The sequence below is a fragment of the Dipteris shenzhenensis genome, chromosome 7, assembly GCF_047967505.1.
Source record: "Dipteris shenzhenensis isolate YYH24624 ecotype China chromosome 7, Dip_SZ_1.0, whole genome shotgun sequence".
Taxonomy (NCBI): Eukaryota; Viridiplantae; Streptophyta; class Polypodiopsida; order Gleicheniales; family Dipteridaceae; genus Dipteris; species Dipteris shenzhenensis.
Window position 1 is genome coordinate 55,596,196 of NC_141602.1, and position 27,239 is coordinate 55,623,434.

General features: G+C 47.7%; 1 protein-coding gene across 3 annotated transcripts in view; it reads left to right on the forward strand.

Annotated features, from left to right (window-relative positions):
• The first annotated feature begins 256 nt into the window (after positions 1-256).
• Positions 257-27,239, forward strand: part of LOC147900534 (uncharacterized) — a 46,039-nt gene continuing 19,056 nt past the window's right edge. For 2 of the 3 annotated variants that reach the window (XM_087376929.1, XM_087376930.1), the window contains exons 1-4: positions 257-860; positions 949-1,142; positions 1,312-1,648; positions 16,749-16,856. In XM_087376929.1, coding sequence (XP_087233055.1) covers positions 768-860; positions 949-1,142; positions 1,312-1,648; positions 16,749-16,856 — 732 coding nt within the window. In that variant the 5' untranslated portion in view covers positions 257-767. The remainder of the gene's footprint in view (positions 861-948; positions 1,143-1,311; positions 1,649-16,748; positions 16,857-27,239) is intronic. The other variant, XM_087376931.1, reaches the window with a different exon arrangement.

A 27,239-nucleotide genomic window follows, 5' to 3' on the forward strand; every position in this document is an offset into this window, starting at 1 on the left:
TTACCGGGCAGAGCCTCACTAGTGGTGGTGTGAACCCAGCCTGAGTAGGCATAGTTCGAGCATATTCTACTATATCCAAGGGTCCTCATAAATGTGGACTTGATGTCCAAAATGACCATAAGAGGAAATGCAATATAATAGTATCAATAATCAAGTCACATGAGAGTGAACTTTGAAGAACGAGAAATAAGCACTCACATGAGCGTTGCAGATTAATGATTAGACAAACACATTTTTGACGGCGTAAAGTAAGCTTCTTTGGCAGCTGCATGTATGCGACATCGCAGAGAAATCGAGGAGGAGCATTTGAAGAAGGTCACCGAACAAGAAATTGCAAATGCGGGCGAGGCAGCTGTTGCTATTGCGACCTCGTGAGACGCAGATGGATGACCGATTTTGTTCAGGGACGGAGCGCGATGTGAGGTAGTGGCTGCGTTGATTTTGTTTTGTGAAATTGCAGCGGCAGCAGAAGGGGAGGAGAATTCAGAGATGTTTCAGCAGGTCAGCTATAGAAGTCCTTCGCATGAACAGCTTTGCAGCAGCAAGGAAGAGGATGATGTAGGCTAAAGCAGTGCTTTCCAAGAATCGGGAGGAGACGTCCCGTTTTTCTTGCCAATCCGCTCTGGGTAAGTAACCTGTGATCGCGGCACACGGAGTTCGCTCTTGGATGCTTTTGATAGATAACAAGATTGTTGGAGCTGCATGCGCATCCCATTGTGGTTGTTTATGCTGCATCGCCGGGCGCTTTCGAGCGAGAGGGCGAGAATATGCTGTGCTCGATAGCCCGAGCAAAGATCAGGGCATGGTTTCAGGCCTACGATAACCTGCAATCCCTTGCCGTTCTGCTGCTCTACCTGCAGGTGCTCCTGTGTGCTTCGCTTCTTCGAACATCTGCTTTGTCAGTTTGCAATCCTCAAGATTACATTGCTTTGGCGACATTTTTTGCAGATAGGATGCGCCTTGATTGGCTCATTGGGTGCCTCCTACACGGGGATCCTTCTGGCGAATTTGGCTATTGCCCTATTTGCTCTCGTTGCAATTGAGAGTGGGAGCCAAGCGCTAGGCCGGACGTATGGGGTTTTGCTTGTTTGCGCGCTCTTTCTCGATATCGCTTGGTTCGTTCTATTTTCGGTCGAGATACGGTAAGTCCCAGCTTCATTCGTTGCATGGGATTCTGGTTTGTCGTGCACCTGTTACGTTGTATGCAACTTTTAGTTTCTTATTGAAATCTACCGCTGTTCGAACTTTGCCAAGTAATAGATTCTTATTTATGAATCTTTTTTCAAAGTGGTTCTCTCTCTTGATATGCAGGCAAATGCCGTCCCAGGTTGACGTTGGAAAGTTTACAACCTTCTCTCTACAGCTTGTGCTTTGGATGCAAATAGCAGGGCTTCTTGTACGATTTCTGTCTGCCTTCGTGTGGTTACAGATGTACAGGCTGGGTGCAACTTCCGACCATGGAGGTTTCTATCAGCCTCTGGATCTGGAGGGCAGAATTGGGGCTTTTGGATTTTCCACTCCTACGTCCAGTCCTCGCACTACAACTCGTCAGTCATCTCTCGGTGACGAAGTTCTTGGTGGCTCCATTTATAATCCTGCATACTACGCATCTCTTTTTAGCCCTTCAGATGATGGCACTTCTATTAAGGTCGGCTTCTTTTTGCACGCGATTCATTTGTACATGCTATTGGTTAATAACAGTTAAATCTCTACCTAAAGATGTGCTCACTAAGATTGACAATAACGGTCCCTTACACACCTACCTAAATACAACTAACGGTCTTGAAATCCCAGAATCCTCCACTGTCAGTATATATGGGTCAACTGCCTGCTTGCAAATCCCCAACTGAGGAGAGCATGGGGGAGACTCTAGAGAAATAGGGGGACATGGAGGGAGAGAGAGCTGCCATGTGAACAGTACACAGGCTGCCAAATGCGCAGCTCACTGATTTCCTTCTAGGTTTTAATTTTGATCCTACCGTTAGGGCGGACCTGTTTGCTGCTGGATCTGATGCCTTTGCTGCACCCAGCTGGAAAAGCTGTCTTCACCTTCTCTAATTCCCAGATGCAGTCCTGATGGTACAAGGGCTGGATTCTTTACCACTTGCTGCCGCACTTCTGCTGGAACTCTTTAGTGCCTTTGGTGCATTCCTGAGTGGCCTCCTTGCAGTGTGCAATGGGCTGAGCTGAATGCATCTTCTGACCCTACTTAACCTACGTGGAAGGCTCGCCTAGTGAGCAGATCACCGCAGGGAAGAAAGGGTGGTGATGGAGGTTTTTGGGCTCCTTCCTAGCTTATAAAGACCTCATAGGAGAGGCACGCAACAGGAATGAGCCGTGATAGGGCAATAGTATGTGACCTCAGATCTAACACTAGTGCAGCAGCATCCCGCGGTCGATGTAGTGAGGATAATGAGCAGACTTTTGTATCTATGTTTTGGTCCTTTCAGTGGACATCTGTATTCGATATTTTGGTTGCCACATCTTGCTGTCCATCTCAGATCTGAGCGTGGTATTCATTTACATGTGTGAGCACATTTCGAGTAGGGTCTGGAATTTTCTCAGGTGTGGTCTCGCGGATGATTTATTTTCCGCGGCATGTTCTAACATGGTGCGAATCCAGGATATGAACTAGAGGTACATGCTTAGATTTCTCATGTGTCAGAGCCAGCTTTACAATTCATAGGTGTAAGAGCTGAGAAAAGTGGTTAAGCTCCAAGGATCCACAGATCGACATGGGAGTGAGGGCAACGTAGAGGGTGTGCTTCAAGAAAAGTAAGGGTGAGTAGAATGTACCATGTGTCAGTTTTCTTTCCAATTGAAACAGGTGGCAACAGGTGCATAATTGAAACCCAAGGATCAAGTGGATGCCTCGGGTAAGGTATTGAAACTAGCTGACCCAATAGAGGTACCCAATAGAGGTAGAAGAGTGGGAGGAGGAAGATGAGGCGGCATTATCTTCCATCATTGCCACGACGATAGATGGAGTGATCGCGCACATCGATTTGACAGATACTTCAGAGGAGGCCTGGAACCATACTGAAAGGCTTATACAAGCAAACAATACTATTATGCTCCAAAATCAGTTGAATACAATGAAGATGGAGGAAAGAGGTTTGGTGACTGGGCATGTGATTAAGGTCAAGGTTATCAGGGATCAACTAGAAACTACAACAAAAAATTCTAAATTTGTATGATTGGACTTATTCTAGTCTTACAAAGGTATATATAGAAACTACAGGTCAGAAGGTCGACACAAATGAGTTAGTATTTCAGGGGTTTGGTGAATAACCAACTATTGAAGCTCCAAGCCACTCACTTTTGAGGAGCCTCACGAAGCTGTCACGGTTAGTTGTCAAAGAGATCAAGCTGCAGAATGTTAGATATTGAGATTCACAGAGCAGACTTTGTAAAACACTGTGTGTTGGAGACAAGAGAGCCAGAAGTGGAGAGTATGGTTGGACCTTTGGAAGACCAAAGATCCCAACCTGAGGATTGCTCAAGGAGCATTCATTCAGAGATGGTTAGAGTTTTTGGATGGTAATTTCCATGAAGGGATCTGTCAGATGGGTGCTACCACGTGGAGGGTGACATCATGGACCAGTTACTCAGCATGGCTCAAGATGGCTGGTTTCTAGATGATGTAGATTGCGCCATCAGAAGCGGATGCTGGATGATGCCGTATGGGTGTTTGGACCAGACATGGTGGATGTGCTGGATGTGTTCCTGAGTGCTCTTTTCCAGGGAGCAGTTCAAAGAGTCGGTTACGGCTCATAATGACTCATTGAGAAGGTATATGGGTTAAGTTCCTGCTTGTAAACCTCCAAATAAAAAGAGCTTTGGGCTGGAGGGAGAGACCAGGCTGGCATCTGGGTAGCACACAGGCTGCCACATGTGCAGCTCATAGATCTCCTTAGTTTTTTCTATGATTCGCCCCTTAGGGCAGAAACTTTTGATAGCAGACAACCAAGACTTGTTGCACACGATATGCACAGCAATATGGAGAAGATTCTGAAGAAATATATGCTCTAGTAACTAAATTGATCAGCTGTTCAACTACATCGAAATATGTTATGCAGGTGCAGAAGCCCCGACAGCTAAAAAATTTCAGACTTTAGAACAACAAAAATCTGAATTTGTACGATTGGATATATTCTAGTCTTACAAAGGTATATGCTCCAGTAGCTAAGATTGATTCAATCAGATTTTTTGTGTCATTGAACCATCAATTGATGGAATGTGTCTCAATTGGATGTCAAAATTACATTCACATGCAGCTGTTTAAAAAGGCAAAGAAAAGCTAGTTTGCAAGGGTGAAAACTAGATCCAGGAAGGCAGCTATAATTTTGAAAGCACATGCTATGGTATTTGATAATCGAATAGCATTTTGAATTCAGCACATAGCATTTTGCATTTAGCACATTGCACTTTGTTTCAGCACATAGCCACATGTTTGTATGGAGAAGAGTTGGCACGCTTCCTCTCCAAATATTATAAGATCAAGGAATGTACCCTTTCTCGGGACGTTACATTCAGCACATAGCACTTTGTATATTGCATTCAACAAGTAGCACTTTGTCTATTGCATTTGATATAGCAGGTCGTTTGATCGCGTTTGGAATGGGGCAGGCAGTGTCAAGCAGCAAGGTGCAACCCCAGCCGGAGAAAAGTTGCGAACTTTATTTATGTCCGGGCCAAAGGCCATCTGAAGGAATGATGTGGAAGTTGGAGATCTTTGTTGTCCAAAACAAATTGATGTTTGGATGCAAGCAATTAGGGTTAGAACAAGACCTGGCCAGGCTTGGCCAAGGTAGATGTTGCCATTAGCCTGCTTGAGGAAGATGTTCTTCTCGATGCCGTGCTGATAGGTGCTGTAGTGGGATTCGTACTTGATAATTTTGCAAAGGTCCAGATTGAGTGAGAAATCCTGTGATAACAGCAAACAAGGCCTTATGCAATTGAACACCAAGATCTGCGGACGTTAGGCTTTCACGAGGATCTATGATCATCACATACTTCTGATCATTCTTGTCAAGATCATCCACGAATGCCCTCATACTTTCTATTGGATAATTGACTTCTAGTAAGTATGATGAAACTGTTGGAAAGGTTACCTCCCCATCTGTAAGCCCCCATATGAGGAGAGCGTGGGGGAGGGAGACCTGGCTGAACAGCAGTAGCATAAGGCGAAGCAGAGGACAGCAGCAGGGACCCAAGAGAAGAGGCTATGAGCTCACGGATGACGTCAGCAGTAGTACGGAACAGTACGAAGCTGAGGCACACACGTGTGGGCAGATCAGGGAGCCAAGAAAGGGCGCAGCAGAGGTGGGACAGACCAGCACATGGGTCGGCCAGGAGAGAGGCTGGTTGGGCTGCTTGGAGGCAGCCAATCAGGCCTTATATAGGGCAGACCTAGGGGCTGGGCCCTTGCCTTGAAACGAGGGCTCATGCCCTAGTTTTGTCGGCCAAGAGGGCCCTTGTTTTGAGCCCCAGAAGGGGCACATTTTGCAGGCCAGAGGGGGCAGAATGACCGACCAGCAGGTCGGCCATTTTGGGCCTGCTGGGTCTGTTGGTTGGCCAGCCCTCTGGGCCTATAAAAGGGAGGGCCTTGTGCCCTCATAAATCATCGCTTGGAGCAGCAGTTCAGGGAGAAGGAGCAGCAGAACAGCCACCTGTTGGCCTCTATCCAGGAGGAGACAAGTGGGCTGTAGAGCTGCACACCTAGCTCAGAGTGCTGCCCACCTAGGCTGGTGCAAAGACAGTGTAGAGAAGGGGGTAGGACGGATTTGGAGAAAGGCGGATAGAGGAGCAGAAGGGAGAGAGAGAGAGGGGAAGAGGGAGAGAGAGAGAGGGGAAGAGGGAGAGAATGAGGTAGGAAAGAGAGGGCGAGATTGAGAGGGAGTAGGGAAGAGAGAGGGAGAGTGAGTGAGCGTAGGTAGGAAGAAGGAAGGGAGAGTAGATAGGATTAGATGTCACATCAAAAGGTACATAGTAGGGGGTGGATGGAGACTTATATAGTCCCTCCACATTTCCCCCCTAAAGGGCCTCTAACTTGGCCTCTTTTTCCCCTTCATTACAGCCATCCCTTCCCATAGAATTTTGCCCTCAAAATTTCATATGTGGGCTGTTAAACAGGTGCAGCAAAGAGCAAATAATAATCAGCCCGGTAGGAGATAGGGGTTGTCCTGGACAATGCTCTTTGGCTTCCATGAGTTCTCATCCTTAGGGAGTCCCTGCCACTTGATAAGATACTTGGTGTAAACTTCGTTTCGGAGTACGTGATCCCTGAAACCCATGATGCACTCCGGAACATAGAGTATGTGGCCCTCCTCGTCCATAGATGGTAGCTCAGGAAGGACTTGGACATGCTGTCCGATATGTGGCTTCAGTAAGGACACATGGAAAACATTATGAATCCTAGAGGTCCTAGGTAGCTCCAACTCATACGCCACCTCGCCAACTTTGCGGATGATCCTGTAGGGACCGTAATACCGGTGAGTAAGCTTCGTGTTGGTGTTACCCTTCAGCAAGGCATAACGGTTCTTATGGAGGCATAAGTGCACATAAATCCCGTCTTCAAAAGACAGATACCTCTTGTGTTCATCCGCATACTTCTTCTGCTTGGCTTGGGCATCTTGCATTTTCTTTTTAGCCAATTGCAGAAGGGCATCCATACTCTCCAAGTCATTTCTTGCTTGCTGATTTTTCACAGCCATGTCTGCAACTAAAGATGGCATACCCAGTGCGCATCCATACATAGCCTCGAACGGGCTCATGCCAATAGAGATGTGCTTGGTACTGTTGTAACAAAATTCAGCAAGTGCTAACCACTTATCCCAAGACTTCTGTGTGTCATGACAGAAATGCCTCAAATACTCCTCCAGCCATTTATTCACCCTTTCTGATTGTCCATCCATCTCAGGGTGGTAAGCAGTGCTATGTGTAAGAGAAGTACCCATTGCTGTAAATAATTCCTGCCAAAAGTGACCCATAAATTTTGCATCTCTGTCGCTGACAATCTCCCGAGGGAAATCATGATGCTTAAAAACATGCTCGATGAACTGCCAAGCAACTTGTGATGCTGAATAATGGGTCTTAGTGGGTATGAAATGGGCCTGCTTTGTCATTTTGTCAACCACCACAAAAATGCTATCCCATCCCCACTCTATGGAAGGCAACCCTGTGATGAAATCCATAGCAATCTGAGTCCATTTGCCTTCTGGAATAGGTAATGGCTGCAAGAGACCCGCGGGTAAACGGCTGTCCACTTTATTTTGCTAGCAGGGCGAACATTCACTGACAAATTTAACTACATCCCGCCACAAGCCATCCCAGATAAAGCTCTGTTTGACCTTTTCATATGTCTTAGTAATACCTGCATGTCCTGCCAGAGGAGATGAGTGCATTTCCTGTAAGACCAGCAGTCGGTACTTTGAATAATTCTGTCCTTGCAACACAACAGCCCATTATGCAGCTTAAATTCAGCATGCCCCTTGCTCGATGGCTTGTGTAACTCCACAAATATGGAAGCTGCCTTAGAATCCTGCATGTATTCTTCCTGAATACCATGCATCCACTCCTGGTAGATGGTAGAAATGGCAGACAAACTGCAAGCCCACATATAGGATAAGGCACCTGCAACCACGTTTTCTTTCCCTTTTCTATACTGGATGTCGAAATCATAAGACTGAACCTTAGCCAGCCACCTCTTCTGCTTCATTGACAAGTTGGGCTGCGTAAGGAAATACCTGAGTGTCCTATGATGTGTCTTAACCTTGATTTTGCTACCGTACAGGTAGTGGTGCCATTTTTTGAAAGCATGGAGGATAGCCAACATTTCCTGATCATACACATGATAATCTAGTTCCTTGGCATCCAATTTCCTGCTTTCAAAAGCAATTACCCCATGTTCCTGTCTTAGCATAGCCCCTAATCCTTTCCCACTGGCATCTTTCTCCACAATGAAAGTACGTGAAAAATCAGGGCATACCAACACTGGAGCGTGAGTGAGGGCGAATTTGAGGTGTGCATCTGTAGACCACATAAAAGCATCCTTCTTTAAAACGTCTGTCAGAGGGGTTGCCCTCTTGGCAAACTTGCAAATAAAGCGCCTGTAGAAGGAAGCAAGACGTAGAAATCCCCTCAACTGAGTAGGGTTGCGTGGCTGCGGCCAATCCTCAATGCATTTCACCTTTGCAGGATCCATTTGAATGCCATCCTTGCTCACAATGTGACCAAGGTACTCAATCTGTGGTGCCATAAAAGTGCATTTGCTGGATTTAGCATAAAGCTGATGCAACCTCAAAATTTCCAGCACTTGCTTTACATGTCTGATGTGCTCCTGCATATCCTTGCTGTAAATGAGGATGTCATCAAAAAATACCAGCACATATTTGAAAAGGAGAGGCTGCAAAATCTTGTTCATGAGTGCCTGGAAGGTAGCTGGTGCATTGGTCAATCCAAAAGGCATCACCCTGAACTCTCTGTGCGAAAGGCTGTCTTGTGCTCATCCCCAGCTTTCATTCTAATCTGATGATAGCCGGACCTCAAATCAATCTTAGTGAAAAATTGAGCACCCTTGAGTTCATCCAACAGGTCATCTATCCTGGGAATTGGAAACCTGTTTTTGATGGTGACCTTATTCAAGTCTCTGTAGTCAATGCACATACGGTAAGAACCATCCTTCTTTTTTACCAAGAGCACAGGGGATGTAAGTCCCTCACTTGAGTTGCCACTTCTTCCCGTTCTACCTTAGAGAGTTGGTATGGGGCCTTATTGATTGGCTTATTGCCAGGTTCCAGGACTATGGCATGATCTACATCTCTTCTCGGAGGCAACTGTGATGGCAAATCAGCAAACACATCTGCAAACTCTGAGAGCAATCTCTGCATATCACAATCATCAACACGGGGAGTGCCACCCTCTTTAGTTATTGACACATTTAATGCATATATGGCGCTGTCCCTCTTGAGCTCTCTGGCCAACTGCCTTGCCGAAATGACCTGCAATTTAGGAGCTGCAATACCATGTAATGTAACTGATCCATCCTTGTGGACAAGCTGAGTGTTAAGGCATTGAAATCCATGCTTATTTTGCCCAGTGATTGCAACCAATCACAGCCCAGGCAACATGCCCAGGCAACATCTATTGGGCCCATGTCAAGTGCCAAGAGATCACGTGCAAATGTATAGTCATCCTTGCATCTTGGCAACAAGATCTACTGATCATATGCTGTCGATTGGCCACTTCTACTCTCAGCCCATGGTTTATCTTAGTAGCAATCAGTCCCACCCTCTGTAAAGTCTTGCAGTTAACAAAACTGTGGGTGCCACCGCTGTCCACCAACACATGCACAATCCTGCCATTAATCATGCCTGTTAATCTGATAGTATCAACACTTTTGCCACCCATCAGGGCATGCATGGAAATAGTATAAAGTGTTGGCTGGGCATCCCAATAAACCTCATCCTCGTTCATAGGAGCATTACCACCTGCATCCTCACGTGCATAAAAAGGTATTGCATCGTGATGCTCCACAAAAGAGTGTTGGCCTACGGCCTCTCATGCCACCAGTGGGCAGAATCTCATACGAATGCGAAGCATGAGTGTCATGCGCAGCAGCAACACCCGGATCAAAAGGAAAGTCAGTGCCCTTCGTGGCTCCACTGTCAGGAGCCTCATCTGCATCATGTGTATTTGCTATCTCATCCTGAGACGTATCCAAAGAACCTGGGGCATCAAACAATTCCTCGTCATCTGAGAGGTCAATGATCATGCTGAGCTTGGCAGTACCACTGTTGCGCATCTTGCACACATTCGTGTGCTCATGAGTCCATTTCTCGCCACATTTAAAACATAAGTTGGCCTTCTTTCTGCTGTCCATTATTGCCCGTGTATGCTGTTTTATCTCAGCCTGCTCATTTCCAGCAGTAGGCTTGCCTCCAGGCTTGGCATCAGGATACCTGTAAGGCATGACATACGGCATCTTACTACCCAAGACAGTAGGAAAGCGAGGAAATGGTGCTGCCGCAGATTTCTTGTCAGTCCACTCAGCAAACTTAGACTTCGACTCAGCGTCATACCCCGTAGCATGCGAGCTGCCCATGGCATTTCTATGCTTGCCAACATATTTGGGCTCAAATACTTGTGCAAGCTGAGCTGCCCTCTCAATTGCTTGAGGGTTGTGTGCCTTCACATCTGCAGCGAGAGAAGAATTTAACCCATGGATGAAATGCAACAGCTTTCCCTTTTTAGATATGTCCTGCACAAATAGGGAAAGCCTCCAAAAGCGCTGCAAGTACTCTTGGACCGTACTGGTCTGTGACAAGGCATAAAATTCAGCCAAGTATTGATCCAATACAAGTGGAGATACAAATGTAGTGACCATTGATTCTTTGAAACCCCTCCAAGTGGTTGGTTTTTAAGGCGAATCCCTCATGTATTGCCACCATGTGTGGGCATAGTCTTGCATATCCATACCTACAAAAATTATGCGCTCCTCCTCAGACTTGGGGTAGAAGCAGAAATAGTCTTCCAGCTTCGTGAGCCACTCCTCCAACTCATTGGGAGTGTGAGTGTCCCCTTTGAATGCGGGCATCATCACGCTTGAGGTTCACATAATCGGAGAAGGGCATCTCAAGTTTGATGGCCTTAGGTAGGGCCCTGTATGAACGCAAAGAATGTGCCAACATGTCATCAAAAGTGGCTTGCTGCCCACCACCTGCCCACCAGTGCTACGTGGAAGCTGCTGCCATGTGATGCACTGGCTGCGTTTGGCTATATGTGCTTGTTGGCGGAGCGATAGGTGCATGAACCCCGGGCTGGGTCTCTCTGCCAAATGCATCTCTCCAAAATGATGGCATACCTCTCAGGTGCTCATTACGCAGGGTTTTGTTATCCATTTCTCCTTGTCTACATTCGAGCTCCTCTCTCCAGAGCCAGTCACCATGGCACCGAAGCGTGTCCCTAAGGATATATTGCATGACACTGATGAGATTGCTCAGTATGAGCAAGTGCCTGCAGAGGTTCCTTCCACTCAGCCTCTCTCTCTTGTATCCCGGGAAGTACAGGCAGCGTAGACGTAGTTTCTGGATGCCCTTTCCTCTATGCTCCAAGGTGCTTTCCGCTAGATAGGACAGAGTTCAGCCAGTAGCTTACCACAGCCATGGCTATGGAGGATACCGCTTTTGTCCAGATGGGACATCAAATTGGTTAGCAGATCACATCTGCCATTGCTATGCTGGATAAGGGTAAGCAGCCCACACCCCAGCAAGGGGACCATTCAGACAGTCAGGATGCTTTGTTTGCTCCACGCAGAGGTTTTATGGCAGATGCCCGTCGTGCCTATGAGCATCAATCTTCTAGACCATTGCATGTACCCCAGCTTGGGGATTATCTGGACATAGATGATGCATTTTCTGTGCCATAGAGCACCTTCTTGCAGGATGTTAGGCCATCTTTTGGCTCTCAGCTTTCTGCATCTATGCAGGCTGAGCCGTCTGTTTTGGGCCGACCCATTGGTGTGCATTTGGCTAGTGCTCCCTTCACCGCACCAACGAGTATGCCTGGAGTTGGCTTGGGTTTATATGGCAGCCCACACCCCTGGGAGAGAGGAGAGTCCTCTTCTCAGCACGAAAATGTTGATGGAGAGGCTCGGAAGAAGGGTCGTCGAAGAAGCTTCGAAAATGGGGTCCAAATGAGCCCAAATAGGGCTGTGGAAAGCCCCTAAAAGAGGCTGGAATTGTGAGGTTTTTGTTTTTCTTTGTTTTTTGTTTTTTGAGGAAAGGGGTCCTAAGTCACCTAGGACAGCTCTAACCTAGGACCTTTAGGACTATTAAGACAGTGTCTTAGACCAATCTAACCTAGCGTTTAACCTTAGTTAGTACTAACCTAACCTAGAGCTAAACTAACTAAACCTAACTGACTAAACCTAACCTAACCCAATCTACTAACCTAACTAAATCCACTAACTAAACCTAACCAAACTAGCCAGACCTAACCTGACCCAACTAACCCTGAATATTGAACCTTAGGAAAGAAGAAAGGCTAAGGTTTTTTTTTGCAGGGTAAATGACGATGGCGACGCGGCGGGGCAGGGGGGGCGGGGCATGGCGTGGTTGGCTAAGGGAAGCAGGGATGGCGGGGGAGCTGGAGCAGTGACGACGGGACTGAGGAGCGTGGCGTGGCTAAGCAACGGCCATTGGCGACACGAGGTGCAACGAAGCGGCGGAGCAGGTGGCGCGGGCGAATTCGGGCTGTGTGACTAAGGTCATCCGGATAGCGGGTCGGGGGGGCTGTTCGTCACTTTAGGTGTAGCATTTAGGAGGTGCTTTGGTTGGGCAGCTCTAGACGGAGCAGCGTTGGTCGTCAGGCACGCTGCTGCTTAGCTTGATAGCTTAGTTTGTTGATTCGTTGATGGCTTAGTTCGTCGCTAGTTGCGAAGACGAAGATTTGTCGACAGGTAGGCTCGTGAAAGTTCCTGCTAGCCATGCTTTGTTCGGTTGAAGGAGAGGCTAGTTCTCTAAGATGTCCTTCTAGAGCGTCGTTCTAGTTCAAGCTCTTCTAGCTCATCAGATATGTCTCCTTTGATTTGGCTTGGCAAAGGGATAGGTGGATCAGTTGTCCCTTCTACTCCACGCTCCACTTGTACAACGTCCTGTAGCGCTGCTTCCCTTTGGTTTGTTTGTTAGCACTGCTGCAACTGCGATGCATTGCTGGCGAGCCCCTATTGCGTGCAGTCTATGGCCAGAGTCATAGCTCTGATACCAATGTAGAGAAGGGGGTAGGACAGATTTGGAGAAAGGGGGATAGAGGAGCAGAAGGGAGAGAGAGAGAGGGGAAGAGGGAGAGGAAAGGGCAGGAGAGAGAGAATGAGGTAGGAAAGAGAGGGAGAGATTGAGAGGGAGTAGGGAAGAGAGAGGGAGAGTGAGTGAGCGTAGGCAGGAAGAAGGGAGGGAGAGTAGATAGGATTAGATGTCACATCAAAAGGTACATCGTAGGGGGTGGATTGAGACTTATATAGTCCCTCCACATTTTTTCCCTAAAGGGCCTCTAACTTGGCCTCTTTTTCCCCTTCATTATAGACAGCAAGGTCGAAGGGATCTAGACGCAAAGTCTACTTACACTCCAGGTGGAGCATGTGGGCTCAAGTCTAGAGATAGTCGGCATAAAGGAGTACCTTGTGGTAAGATCAGAGGACCACACCATTGGTGGGACCTGGATCTCTCTCTTTTGTATTGTGCCCATAGCTTTGGACGGAAATATATTATTTTGGTGGTTTCTATATTTGGTTGGCTCATTGTCTATTGATGAGTCTGCAGATCTATCTGATGCACATTAAGTTAAGAAGCTTGTGATTCCACACCCCACACCACACTGTGTGAGCTCCTGGGCTATTCTATCAGTCTTCCGTTGTGCATACCCTCTGTTGGTGGGTTTCTAACAGAAACTCCCAAATCAATGCTCAAGGATCCTATCACTAACCAGAGATCTTGATATCAATTGACCAGAATCAAGCGCAGGCAGTCTTGATCCTCCCATCCACCTCTAAGCGTGGGCTATAGCTCGACTTCTCCATAGATCCACATCTAACCCATGCTTCCCATACCACTTGAGCCCGTTTAGAAGACATTTCATGTGCAACCTATGATCCGCCATATAGAAGGCCAGGGTCTCGGCCATAGGTCCAAGCCCAACCATAGGAGCGCTCAACAAAATTGCCTCAATAGCATTGGCACTGAGGATGTCTTTGCTCCATCGTTGCCTTTTCCGTCCCAACCTTTATCTACAGCCAGATCTGAAAACTGTTAGCGCTTCAACGACTCTATGGTTTTATCTCGATTTGTTTCGCTGTAAACTCGTCTCTAGCCTTCAACCCTATTGATCCGCTTAGTCTCATCACAATCGTTCCCTTCCATAAATTTGTTTCCATCCTTCAACCCTGTCGATCCGCCCAATCCTGTCAAGGTCGTTCCACAGGCACCGTTTACTTTTAGTCTCCTGCTTCGGTTCGATCTTCTCCACTACAATGTTTTGGCAAACAAAAGCAGGCTGCTCAGCTTTGTACATCCGCTCAGCATGACAAGACTCATAAATTCGATATTTTGCTTATGTTATGGCTTGGGACCCTCTTTTTGACCTGGCTCAAAAACTCATGCATTATTGTCCGGTCTGGGTCATCCTAAAAGCCTTGCCAGTGCCTCTGCTCCCACACATTTCTTCTATTGCAGCTCTTTTGGGGAGAGTGTTGCATCTTCCGAAGCGGAAATTTTCAGTCTTCAGCAAAGATATCTGAATTTGCATTTTGTGGGTTATGGAGCAACCCGTACCTTCATGTCTGGATATATATTATGGTTTGGAGCATCCTTTTCGAATTCCTTTATCTTTTGCTTCTTTTCCAAACAAGTGTCGTCGGCTTGGTCATTTTGCTCGAACATGCCCCTTAAACTCATGTCCATCTGCCAATGTAAGGGCTCTTTGTCCATCCCTCGGGTTTCTACTCCTCTCTAGTCAGATAAGGTGCTGCAGCCAAGGAATAAAAAAGAATGGAGACGCGTCCACCCTCAAGGAAAACAGTTGATCTCATTGTCTCCTTCGACTCCTTTGTCAACCCGTTCCCGGCTCTGATTCCTAAGAGCCCTTTTTAGTTCAGCAGTCTCCCTTGGTTGGAGTTGAGCCTCAGCTACCCTCTCCGGTTGTTGCGTCTTTGACTTTCGAGCTACGGGTGGATATCTTTCCTTCAGATGTAGTTGATGCCGGTAATGTGGAATTTTTTGTGGATTTCAAAGAGCAAGATACTCTGGAAATTTTCATCAACCTAAAAGCACTTTTTCACTTGAGGATATGCATCAATGCTACAACAAGTTTTTGACCCGGTGATTCATTTCTTCCATCTTCTTGCCTATGTCAAGAAAAATCACAAGGGTCAAAAGAAATTGCATTTGATAGATGGCACTACTACTTCACTCAATAGTTTTCTGGTACAACCAAAGATCAAATTCAGCATAACTGGCTGCCACATTTGCAGCAGAGGGACTATTGTTGGATTTCGTTGGACCCATGGTTGTGGCTGAACGGTCCATGTGGGACTGTCATGAAGTAGATCTACAATGGTGCTCTCCATGGCCCCAAACAGGGATTCTTTTGAGTGGCTAGAAAGGCCCTGCGTATATGCTAGGGTATGGGGTGTTATATAGGCCACAGTTGGGGCTACACCACTGATCAGGTCGGGTGTAGTTACAGACTTGGTCAGGTGGGCCAACGAATCTGGTTGGGATTCTATTACAGGCCGACTTAGCCAGCTTGAGGGGTCTGTTTAACAGACTGGTCCTCCCTCCTTGATATAAGGAGGATCTAGTGTCAATGTATGCGTCCACTAGGAGATCTCGCAGTGGCTGCTGAGGCCCTCAAACTTAGCCAAATGGCTGGTGATGGATCTGCTGCAGATGTGAGGTACAGTTGAGGCCCATGTTGTATACTTGATCTCTCCTATTGTGGATGTCATATATATGTAACTTTTGGCTGTTTACTTAGCTGCATGATATTTTAGCTCTGTAAATGCTCTTGATTTATTTTTCTGTGGATGTATTGAGTGTAATCTTGAGTGTTAATAATTTGTGCCAACATGTCTGCTGCGCTGGTTTGGCTGTAGCAAGCAAGTCTCTATATTCTAACAATGTCTACCAACATATGCTCATGCCCATGACCAAGTGCGAGTCCTAAAGGTGCAATTGACAGGATAGCATTGATGAAAATGATACGATTTGGCTAAGTGCCTTACATTCTTACATGTACGTTGGGATCTAAATAGCTAGTTGGGCCTTTGACGAGGGACCCACCATTCAATTAGACCAGCCCCATCTCATTTATGAGATCATGCATGCACGGTGCTAATATACACATCGAGAAAACTATGAACAGGGGGGTTGTGTAGAACTTGTGTCAACATAGAAAAATCCACACAGACAAAAGTAATTGGGCACACAAAATATACAGAATGAAAATGCACATAGGTATGTATGACGTGACAGCACAAGGACTTATGAAAACTCACAACAAAGACTTAGCAATTGTGTGCATACGTCGTCTAGGAAACCTCCAGTAACTATGGTACATCGAGATTTTAAATGTGACCAAATTACGTTGCTCAAGTTTGAACTGAGGACCATGGTCCTTACACGGCCGCTGGCTCAATCAGGTGAATCTTGTAGGCCAATTCATAGAATGGATACATATGTATATCACTTTAAGACGTACGCCGCCACTGGCTTTATGAAGTGATACAATGGAGATTTACAGATATCACTTTAAGAGGTAATGCACCACCAAAACTGGTTTGTTAATGCTTCAGTGCGTTGCATGATTTAATATACAATTTTATATATCGAATCGATACATACATAGGCTAGTATATATAAAGATTCGCTTCACATGATATATTATGCAACGCTCTTTTATAGATTGAATTCATGCATATATTATGGCGAGAGGTATTGCAATACCCAGGCTGATTGTTGTGACACAAGTGCAGTGTGCTACATGATTTAGGATATATTCTCATGTCTACTTTAGTACAAGCTCCTCTCCTTCTCTACCTCCCCATCGGTGTGTGATATTTGTTTAATATGTTCATATGGAAAAGTGATGGTAGCATTTATGAGTCAATTGCATACTTTCTCATTTTGCGTTTACACTATTGCTCCATAGCTTTTTGTGCTGTATTTGAACAAGTGACATCCGTCTTTTCTTAGGTGGAGGAGGACGGTGTCCTAAAATCAGGTCTATATGGATACAACCTTTCACATGACATCCTTGGATCACATGCAGCTAGTAACCAATCTGCACGGCGTCTTTCCTTGGTAAGTGATTTAGTATGGGGATATTTAAAAAACATGATGGTAGATATATAAGGGAGCTTGTGTCTTGAAAGACAATCTTGCTAGAATTCCTTGACGGAATAAGAACACATTTTATAAACACAAAATGGATAGGAAGACAATATCGGATTTCTTTAGGAATGACAATGACTTTCTTGTTTTCCTAGATTTATTAGTAGCCTTTTAGAGATTGATAGGAACCTTTGGTTCCCTCCACAGTGGGTGCATTGTGTCATTAAGGAGGGCGGAGCATGGAGTCTGAAGGTTTATTGCTGCTTTGTGGACTTCCGCACGGCTTGTGACATAGTGCTGCGGGCCTGTTCCATCAACCACTTGTAGGATTTGGGATACGGTCAGAAGATTGTCTAGCTAGTCATCATGGCACTCTATGAGAGGGTTTTAGGCAAGGTTTCAATGGCTATAGGATGGATGGAGGAGATCAAGAGGATGTTTGGGGTCAACTGACAACAGGGTTGCCCATTGTCACCAACTTTGTTTGATCTCTACATCGATGAGCTTGAGACTTTTATCGAGACACTTTGTTGGCTCTGTGTTCAGATTTCCTTTATGCAAGCAATGTGTGAGCCTCCAACGATAGTTGGATGCAATTCACCCCTCTTGTGGCACACATGATCTGAAGGTTAAACTTGGTAAAAGCAAGGTCATGATCTCCAACACATCCAGGACAGTCATGCATAGAGAGCAATTTACCCTTGACAAGTTGTCAGTAGAGATCGTTGCATGTGGACTCGTAGCCCCCAAATCAACCAACTTGTGGGGGCCAATTGGCCGATCCCCCAGCCTATTCCAGCGGACTTTTTGATGCCTTTGCAGGCCCTGCCTGGCCACGTGGCAGGCTGCCATTGGCCCAAGCAGTTTTGCCCTTCGGCCAACCTGTTCTAGGGCTCTTTTGGCCCTCCCAAACTAGCGTCTATGCAGCCCTGTAGTTCCACCTCGACACAACCTCCAATACTCCTGGAATCCCAGATCTGCAAACAAACACACAGAATCGACCATAGAAACAACATAGATGGGTGCAAGCAAGCTCACCACCCAACCATGACATCCGCGAGGGAAAGACTGGAGTATTGGGACATCCCCTCCGAGCCACGAGCTGAGCTATTGGCACATACCCCAACCAGATCCCAACCATCCTAGCGTCTCATACCACCAAGTGGTCCCAAGGGCCTTGGATCTTGGGCTACGCTAGAAAGCAGGTGCGGGTCACAATAGTTCTGGTCAGACGCAGAGCCGACCAGGAGACGTGCCAGGACGGCACCTCTGAGTGGTCGACAACACTCTATTGCGACTTCATGCCTCCACTGCTTCATCCATCCTGATATCTTGTTGCCGCTGATGATGATGATGCTGAGATTGATATATAGTCGACCATGGACATTTTGCATTTTGCATTGGTATGGATGGTCGTTTAGTAGCTCCACTACCACAGTTTGTTGTATCATGATTTTTACAGTCTCATAGACCCATCGGTCTTCCAAAGACCTTAATAAACTTTCTTTCTTTCTTTCTAGCTTGTGCACTGAAAATTGAACCCTTGGGGCTCCTTATATAGGCTCGAGCCGAGTGCAGCTAAAAATAGCAGAAAGCCTAATTCGAACTACGCTAATCCATCTGTGTCCTTGCAACTTACCCGCGAATCACTTGCCTAGTCCCAAGCCTCCCCAGGCTTCCTGAGCTAGTCTTGTGCGTCTAAAGCACACGTTAGATAGGGTCCATGCACATGAAATACTCCCCCTCTAAGAACTCACTCCTGCGTTTCCTCGTAGGTGTGACAGATAGGTGTTGTGGTCAGCCCCAACTTCTACACAAGCTCATAATTCACAATATTGTGAGAGCTGCCTGGATCAAAGAGAATATGTACTTGTTGATCCCTCACGTCTTGTCACATGCACCCCTGCACTTGGGTGCAAAGTGACACACTAGCTACATCGACAAGTGCGTAATAGTTCCCTAATAGGAGATTTTGTCGTATGCTATGACCCCTTTGTGAGTCCTTGTCTAGGGATAGTTAGGCACAAGCTACGTAAGTCAGTCTCTCAGCCTTAGGTCAAGTCGGAAGATCAGTCCTTGTTCACTAGTACCCACTGGAGAACGGTAGGGTAGTGTTTTTGTCTTAGGTTTAGGGATAGGTTTAGGTCCAGCCTAGGATAGGAGCCCTTTTGGGCCCCCTCAAGGCTGGAACAAGTGAAGAGAATGGGAGGGGAAGGGTTGCCTTTATAGGCTACCCTGCACCCCTCCCTAGGCTGCCATTTATGGGGCCTAGGGCTGCCTTTATGGGGCCTAGGGCTGCATTTATGGGGCCTAGGGCTGCCATTTATGGGGCCTCTGCCTTTATGGGGCCAAGGGACCAGCCAACCAGCCCCAAAAGCCCTATAAATAGGGGGTCTCTAGGCCCTCTTTCCTCATTCAGTTCTCCCAGCACTTCAAACTTCTACTGCTCCTCCTCAGCCCCCATTGAACAGGCTGACAGTCACCCCTGTGTCCCTCTGACCAGCCTCAGCCTTTGGCATCAGTTCAGCCCTCCAGGAAGGTGTTTACGCAGCGCATCAGACGGGGAGTCGGGACAGCGAACGGAGTAAGGTTTGGGGTCTGTTTCAGCAGCTCTTTTCAGTTATCTCTTACAGTTTTACACAGCTCATTCTCAGCTCTTTATTTCAGTCATCTCTCAGCTCTCTTATAGGATCTATCACTCCTAGCTTTCACTCTCTCACTCACACAGACACCTTGTAGCACAAGCCTCTCCCTTGCCTTGCAGAAGCGTCCTACATCGTCGTGGACAGCATCAAGGTCTTAGTATTGGTCGGCGTTTCCTCTCAGGTGTTTGGGTCTACTCTACGTGTGCACAGTGAGCTCTTCAGAAGTGTGTTCCGTGCTCTCTCGAAGAGTGTTCTTTGTATTTCTCAGTTTTCCAAGTATAAAGCGAATTCTCCCCTGATTGGGGGAGGGGGCCCTCAGTGGGTATAGGGACCCAATCGGTTGTCGACTCTACTCTCTCTCTACTCTCATCTCCTTTCTCTCTCTATGGTGTACAACGCTAATTCCTCGCTAAAGGTTTAAAGGTCTTGCTGTGAATTACATGATTAGATTACCGTTGCATGCTACATTGGTATCAGAGCTTCGGTTTGTATCCATCTTGACTACTGCGAGTGTATGGTTGTGTTGAGATCCGGAAAGGACACACAATCAAGCGCTATGGAAGGGTCAGGAAAAGGATTCACACTTCAAGACTTTGAAGAGGAGAAAGACTACCAACAAGATCCGCTTCTACAAGTGCTCAAGAAGTGATGGCGAACCTTCTAGAGCAGAATCGGGTACTTCTACAGTGACTCGAAGAACATTCATCCCAGCTAGAAGAAAGAAGAAGACAACTGGGTCAGACAAAACAACGTCTGGAGGAAAAAGAAGCAGAAAAGCCGCTGGAAGAAAGAGGAACCACAGATTTCGAAAAATTGCTCTTGTTGATGCGTTTGGAACGCAAAAATGAGGAGGCACTGCGACGCGCAGAGCTCACCCAGGCAGAGAGGCAACAAAAGCTAGACCAAGAGGCGATGCTTCTCCAACTCAAACAGATGTTAGCCACTATGCAGCCAACTTTGAGTGCAACAGCCGTCACCGCCACAGCTTCGTCATCGACAAAGGTAACACCACTGACTCGGTCCACTCCAAATTTTGTTAAGTATGATGGTAAGTGTGACCATTCAGCAATTTTGGAATCTATTCATCAGTTTGTAGCTCATTTTTTATTAGCGTGGATTCAAGATGAGCAAGACAAAGTCCAGCTTGCAGCCCCTAATCTTACGGGTGAGGCGGTGACCTAGTGGCAACATTGGGCTAGTAAGCACATTGACCCAACAACGTTTAAGACGAATTTCATTGGGCACTCCCACCCTCACGTCTTGTTGAGAATGTGTACTTGTTGATCCCTCACGTCTTCATAAGCTCATAAAAGATCACGAGGGCCAAACAATTTATTATTAAAAGTGCAATTACAAAATAGAGGGCAAGTAATATCATTAACAAAAATACTTGTCAAAGAAGCTTGAGAAGTAGTCTTAGACTTCCCTCCTTGACTTGGTTTTGGTTTAGGGGCTTGTCCTTGTAGGGAACCTTTCTTCTTGCAAAGTTGGACTTGGCCACTCAGAGGTGCGGTCCTGGCACATCTCTTGGTCGTAGCTCTATGTCTAACCAGGGCTACTGTGACCCCCGTCGGTCGGGCTCCAACTCTAAACAAGGAGGGGATTTCTCCAAGTGTGATCTGTGTGTCGACCCTCTGTTTGAGCTGTCGGGTCACGGGTTCCAGGTCACGGTCATGTCGAGGCCTCGTCTCGTTGGGATCCATGTGATCTAGCTGAAAGAACTCCGTGATAGAGCTCTGAGAGGGATCAACCGAGGAAGAAGTCTGATCTTGTCTCTGTGCTCGGAGTATCCTCTCGTGGTGTCTAAGTGCCTCATGAACGAAACCTGTCAAACACCGCTGGTCTGGGTAGGAGAGGAAATGGGCTAAAATCCCATAACTATCTCTGAAGAGGCAGTGGAAACGTCCTGGGATCTCATAGTACACAGGACATCTGAAGATGAAATGCTCCTTTTTCTCAATCTCCAGTATGTCACATAGTGTGCATATGCGCCGCTCCCTGGGTAGTCGCTCTGCTCTGCCGCTCTCGATGCGAAGTCTGTGTGAAGAGACCCGGAACTGCCCAAGAGAGATCCTCATCGAGTGGGGTAGGTGAATCTGTGTGTATCCTGGTGGGTCAATGAAACCCTCCGCTGTGATATGTAAGAAGTGATCTCTGTAGAAGCTAAGCTTCATTGGGGGAGTTCACTCGGTTCCAACCAGGTCCGAAAAGTGTGTAGCTGCAGTAGATCTTCACGGATAACCTGGTTGACCTCGTGTGATAAGAGGGGAGAGAACGGAGCATCCATGCTATACTGGAAGGGAGGTAGTCTATCCATGTGGAGCCCCAGTCGCTCAAACCATCTCTCTGTACGTGCATACCAGCACCTCTGATCTCCTCCTGCTGCAAGTGCCATAGAAGAGGATAAAGCTATCCATGGTAGCCTGCTACGCTCGGAGGTATAATCCCCATATTCCCTAACTCGGTACAGATATGTGATGACGTGAAATACAGCATCTAGCTGTAAAGGGGGTGACCCAAACTCAGCCTGAATGATCTGGTGAGGAACGGATGACTTACCACGAATCATCCGTGATAGCATGAGAACCTGTAGCCGCTCCACACGGGCCCACTATGTCTCCGACAAGTTTGGTCCCCAACAAGGACTGCCGTACATCCCCGCTGGGCGAGCCAAGGAGTCAAAAAGCAACCCCTTGGTGCGTGGATCCTGAAAGTGTGAGCGGAAGCACTGCCTCTCTAGCCTGGCCAGTGAGGCATACCCTCTACTCAAGCGTGCCTGCATCGTGGGTCTCATAGTGAAGCTCGGTCCGGAGAAGATAACCCCAAGATAAGTGTATGATGAAACTATCTCAACAGATGACCCCGCGAATGTGAACTGCTCCTGACGCATGATGGCTCGAGATGTATTGAAGATCATGACCTTGGTTTTACCCAGGTTGACCTTCAAATCATGAGACTCACAAAAGGACTGTAGTGCGTCTAGGTGTCTCTGAAGCCCCTCTGCTGAGGAAGACAAGAGAGCCACGTCATCTGCATAGAGCAAAATCTGGATCAACGTGCCTGCAAGAGAGCAACCTACACCCCCCTGTGTCTGCATCACTATCTCAAGCTCGTCAATGTAGAGGCCAAACAAGGTAGGTGACAAAGGACACCCTTGTTTGACCCCGATGGTACTCATGATCTCGTCTGTCCACTCGGATCCTACTTTCTCGTAAAGTGCCATGACAGCCCAAATGATCTCCTGGTCATAACCCAAGTCCTGTAGGCGCCATATGAGGTGGGCTCTTGGTACTGTGTCAAATGCCTTGCGAAAATCCACAAAGCAACAATAAACCCTCTGTTTCCGTGATCTCGCCTCCTCGATGATACATCTGAGCGTCAGAATGTGGTCCATGGTTCCATGATCATGCCAGAATCTGGCCTGTCCTGCTGCTCTGAGTCCTCGACACTCTGCAAGTCTGCTAATCTCGGAGTCAAGTACTGATGCATAAATCTTGGACATGACATATCCAATCATAATGGTCCTGTAGTTCTCCGGGCTCATGGGATCCCCTGCGTTGTGGATGGGTGAGATAGTGTTAATGGTCCAAGTGTGTGGAAATCCCAAACAGACCGCTTCATTAAAAAGCTTTGCTAAGATCGGGGCTAGGAGGTTAATCCCATATGCAATGAACTTAGTACATAGTCCCTCATGATCCTTCGCTCGGCCATTATGAAGTTTCATTACAGCATCCTTTACCCCTCCTCTAGTGAAGAGGGTGCAGGATGTGGGACGAGGCATGTGTGAGAGGCTAGGGACTGGCTGATTTGGGATGTGATAAAGTGTGCGTGCATAATCAAACCAGATCTGGGTGTCAGTGAGTGGCGGAGGGGACCGTCCTTCTAGAAATCTCCGCCAGAAGTCCTTAGAGTTGTTACTAAATAAAATGTTCAGTAGCTCCTCCTCGTTTCAACGAACGAAGTCTAGTTTCTTCCTTCGTATCAGTCTACGGTATTCACGTAGCGTATCTGGTGCACTCAGAAGACTGTTTTTGGTTTCGAATCTGAGTTGACGGCGTAAGGCCTTACACTCATCATCGTACCAACTATTACAGGGTACGGTTCCAGGGGGTGGTGGGTGGGGTGGGGAAAGGCGTGAATGGCAGCCTCGTGTAGTGAGCGGGTGACAAGGGCAGCGCGATCCTCTAAAAGGGGTATGAAGTCAATATAAGCGAGAAGTATGTACAGACGGCCAGAGTAAGAAGGTGAGTGATCCCGATCAAAGCGTATATCGTGGTAGGTGGAGTAAGCTCTGAGTGGGGTGGAAGGTGCTGTGCGAGGGGAGGTGGAGATGCGAAAGAAAAGGTATGTGTGATCAGCCCCTGGGGGGAGAGGTGCTACAGTGAAGGTAGTAATGCGAGATGTGAAGACAGGGGATCCCATGATGTAATCAACAAAACGTGGAGCCCCCCCCATGTGGAAAGCATGTGAAACCACCTGAAGCGGGCCATCTGTCAAGACCATTATAGATAATGAGATCATGTATTCTGCCCAGGTCTAATAGGGCCTGTCCATAGGATGAAAGTGGACCTTGCCTGTCAGCCGAAACCCGTAGCATACGTGCCTCCTCAAGGTCAACATCTGCTAGTAGAGTGGAATCATCTCTGAAATCAAGAAGTGATACCTGACGGGTCCTTGTCCTCGCGTTGAAGTCCCCCACTAGAAGGACTTCTCCACGGCTAGAAAAGTCAACAATGGACTGATAAAGGACAGCAAATGGGGATGTCTCATCATCACCTCGAATATCTCTGGCAAAGTGGGAGGTCTCCGGGGGGAAGTAGCAAACTGCGACAAATAAATCCTGGCTATCCATGTGTCGTATCTGGATCCAAAGAAATTTGGAATGTGTATCTCTCTGCTCTACTGAAATGATCCCCCGAAGTGTGGATCTGAAAAGGACTGCAACTCCACCTGAACCTCGAACTCCTCCTGTACCCCTCGTCTCATCTCTGTAGGCAAACTCCCATGTATATCCGCTGACTATTGGGAGAGGGCGCTCTGGACTCTGATGTGTCTCTGTATAGAAGACTATGTCGTGGCCTGTATAGGATTCCGAGAAGTTCCCTGGTTCTGACCATAAGGTACCATTACAGCTCCAAATGGTGCAGGATAGGGTCTCGGATATCTGAGTCTCATAGGCCCTGCTGCCCTATGTAGGGGAGGGGGCAGGTGTCCTACGGGGGCGTGTAAGAAGTCGTCCCTCTCGTACCATTGCCCACTTCCCCTCCTTTCGGGCCTGATCCCGTTGCTGTAGCAAAGAGCGCCTCTCCTCAACCTGTAGAGGTGTGAGATCCTCATCCATAGAGATCGCTGGATGATCTCGAAGAACTGACCTGCGTCGTAGAGCTGAAAGTCGCGCCTGAGTGTCATGAAATCATATGATCAGGGGTTGTTCTCGGTTGGGATCTCTCCCCACCCGCCATGCCCTCTCTATCCTGTGCGCATCCACACCCAGGGTAGTGGTCATGAACGCAGTCGCATCTACCATCGGTGTAGCCTCAGTGCGTGGGATCCCGCCACGTTGATGTTGAGAGCCTTACTGGCTCTCTGCTGCTGCTCCATGAGGGTAGCCGAAACGGTGACCCTTGCGGGTTCCCGTTTGGCCACGTCAACCCATCTGGAAGTCTCCTCAATAGCAGATCGCATACTCGCAATCTGTGCCTCGACCACCGGGGTACTTCCTGGGACAGTGTGTATGGCTGTGACCTCCTGTCGGAGCTGCATGATATCTTGTTTGAGTCCCTGAATAAGATCCGCCTGCTCCCGAATGGCCCTAGCCTGTTCCTGTATGATGTGGCTCTGCTCTTGGTTGAAGCGGACCTGCTCCCGTGCGAAGCGAGCCAGCTCCATCTCACGCTCACGAAAATTATGTATCTCCGTGAGTAGGGTCTCACGCGCCTCTGGTGTGTCAGTCCACCCATGTCCATGCTGAAACTGTGGTGCCTGTGGCATGAAAGAGTGGGACTGAGTCCGAAAATTGGACGGTGGCTGAGTGAGGAACGGAGATGACAGTGGAATGGGTGAGGCAGTCCCAACGGGGTGTGGGAGGATGGGCTGACTGAGAGGGAGAGGGGAGAGTGAAGCATAATGTGGCACAGTCTATGACACCTTGGAAGTAGGTGTCAAAAGCTGTGTGAGAGCTGTAACAGGAGAAGAGGGAAAGGGAACAACAACCGGCGCCATGGGCATGAGTATGTCACTGATCGTAGATGTAGATGGAGCTGAGATTGGAACTAGAGCTGGTCCTGAAGCGGGGACTGAAGTCGAAGTAGAGATAGAGATAGAGGGAGCTGAGGTTGGAGCTGAAAACGAAACTGACACTGTAGCGGGAGTTGAGGTTGAGGTAGAGATAGATGCTGAAGAAGCTGAGGCGGGTCCTAACTTTGCCTTGCTGTTTACCCCGAGTCCACTTCGGTTGTAACGTGTGTTCACATCCTCCAAATTCAGTTGTCATTTGCTTTTTTTTGTTGTTGTTATTTTCGTCTTTCTTGGCTTTGCCTCTCCACCTCCGTCGCTCAGCCTCCCTCTCCACCTCCGTCGCTAGCCTCCCCGCTCAGCCTCCCTCCCCCGTCGCTAGCCTCTCTCTCCGTCGCTCAGGCTCCCTCTCCACCTCTGTCGCTAGCCTCTCTGCTCAGCGTCTCCGTCGCTAGCCTCCCTCTCTCGTTGCTAGCCCCTCTCTCCGTCACTCAGCCTCCCTCTCCCATCGCTCAGCCTCTCCACCTCCGTCGCTTAGCCTCTCCCTCACCGCTCAGCCATTTGTCATGCATGTGTATGCATGCCCTTCCTTCACCTTCCATATCTCTCCCCTCCCTCTCCTCTCCCCTCCCCTCCCCTCGCCAGCCCCCCCTATCCCTCGCTGCCCCCCCTCTCCCTCCCCTCGCCAGCCCCCTCTCCCTCTCTCCCTCTCTCCCTCTCTCCTCCTCTCCCCTCTGATTCTGCTGCCTAATTAGCTTAACTCGGATGGCGGCTTGGACTGCACCAACAGCTCCGAATGGGGGGTAAAACCCCAACGTGGTTACCCGTCAGGATCCTTTTGCGCTAGTAATCTCCATACACGTTTGTGGTATCTGTCCTGCTGTTATCTGCCGTGCGCAGCGATCGCGATTGAAGTTCAAAGCCTTTCCTCAACTCGGATCGCCAATCTGAGGCCACCATCAGCTCCAAAAGGGGAGTAAAACTGCAACGCGGTTGACCGTCAGGATCCTCTTGCGCCATCTAATCGCCCCTGGTACTTCTATACCTGTTACACCTGTTTTTTATCGCGCGTGTCGCCAATCGTCAGTTTCTTGATGCACCACAGGATTAATCAAGTGGCTCAGCAGCACACTCCACTCCCATGGCAAAGAGCTCTGGAGGTAGTACAAGTATAAAAAACTCTCTCTCTCTGACACCAACTAGAACAAGTGCTTTGCAAGTGACAGAAATGTCTCAGCCACCCACCATTATTTTAGATGGACAGGCAGCCCCATTCATTCCTGCACAAGGGAACATTCTAACAGCCCCACTCATGTCAGCCCAAGGTGATGCAACAAACACCTTCTCTCATGAAGCTGGAATCTGGGCATTTTTAACAGCTTTACAAAGTACAATGGATCGTCAACAACAAGAGATACATCAGCTCTCACTGAAATGCCAACATCTAGAATACAAGAATGCAGATTTGGGGCAA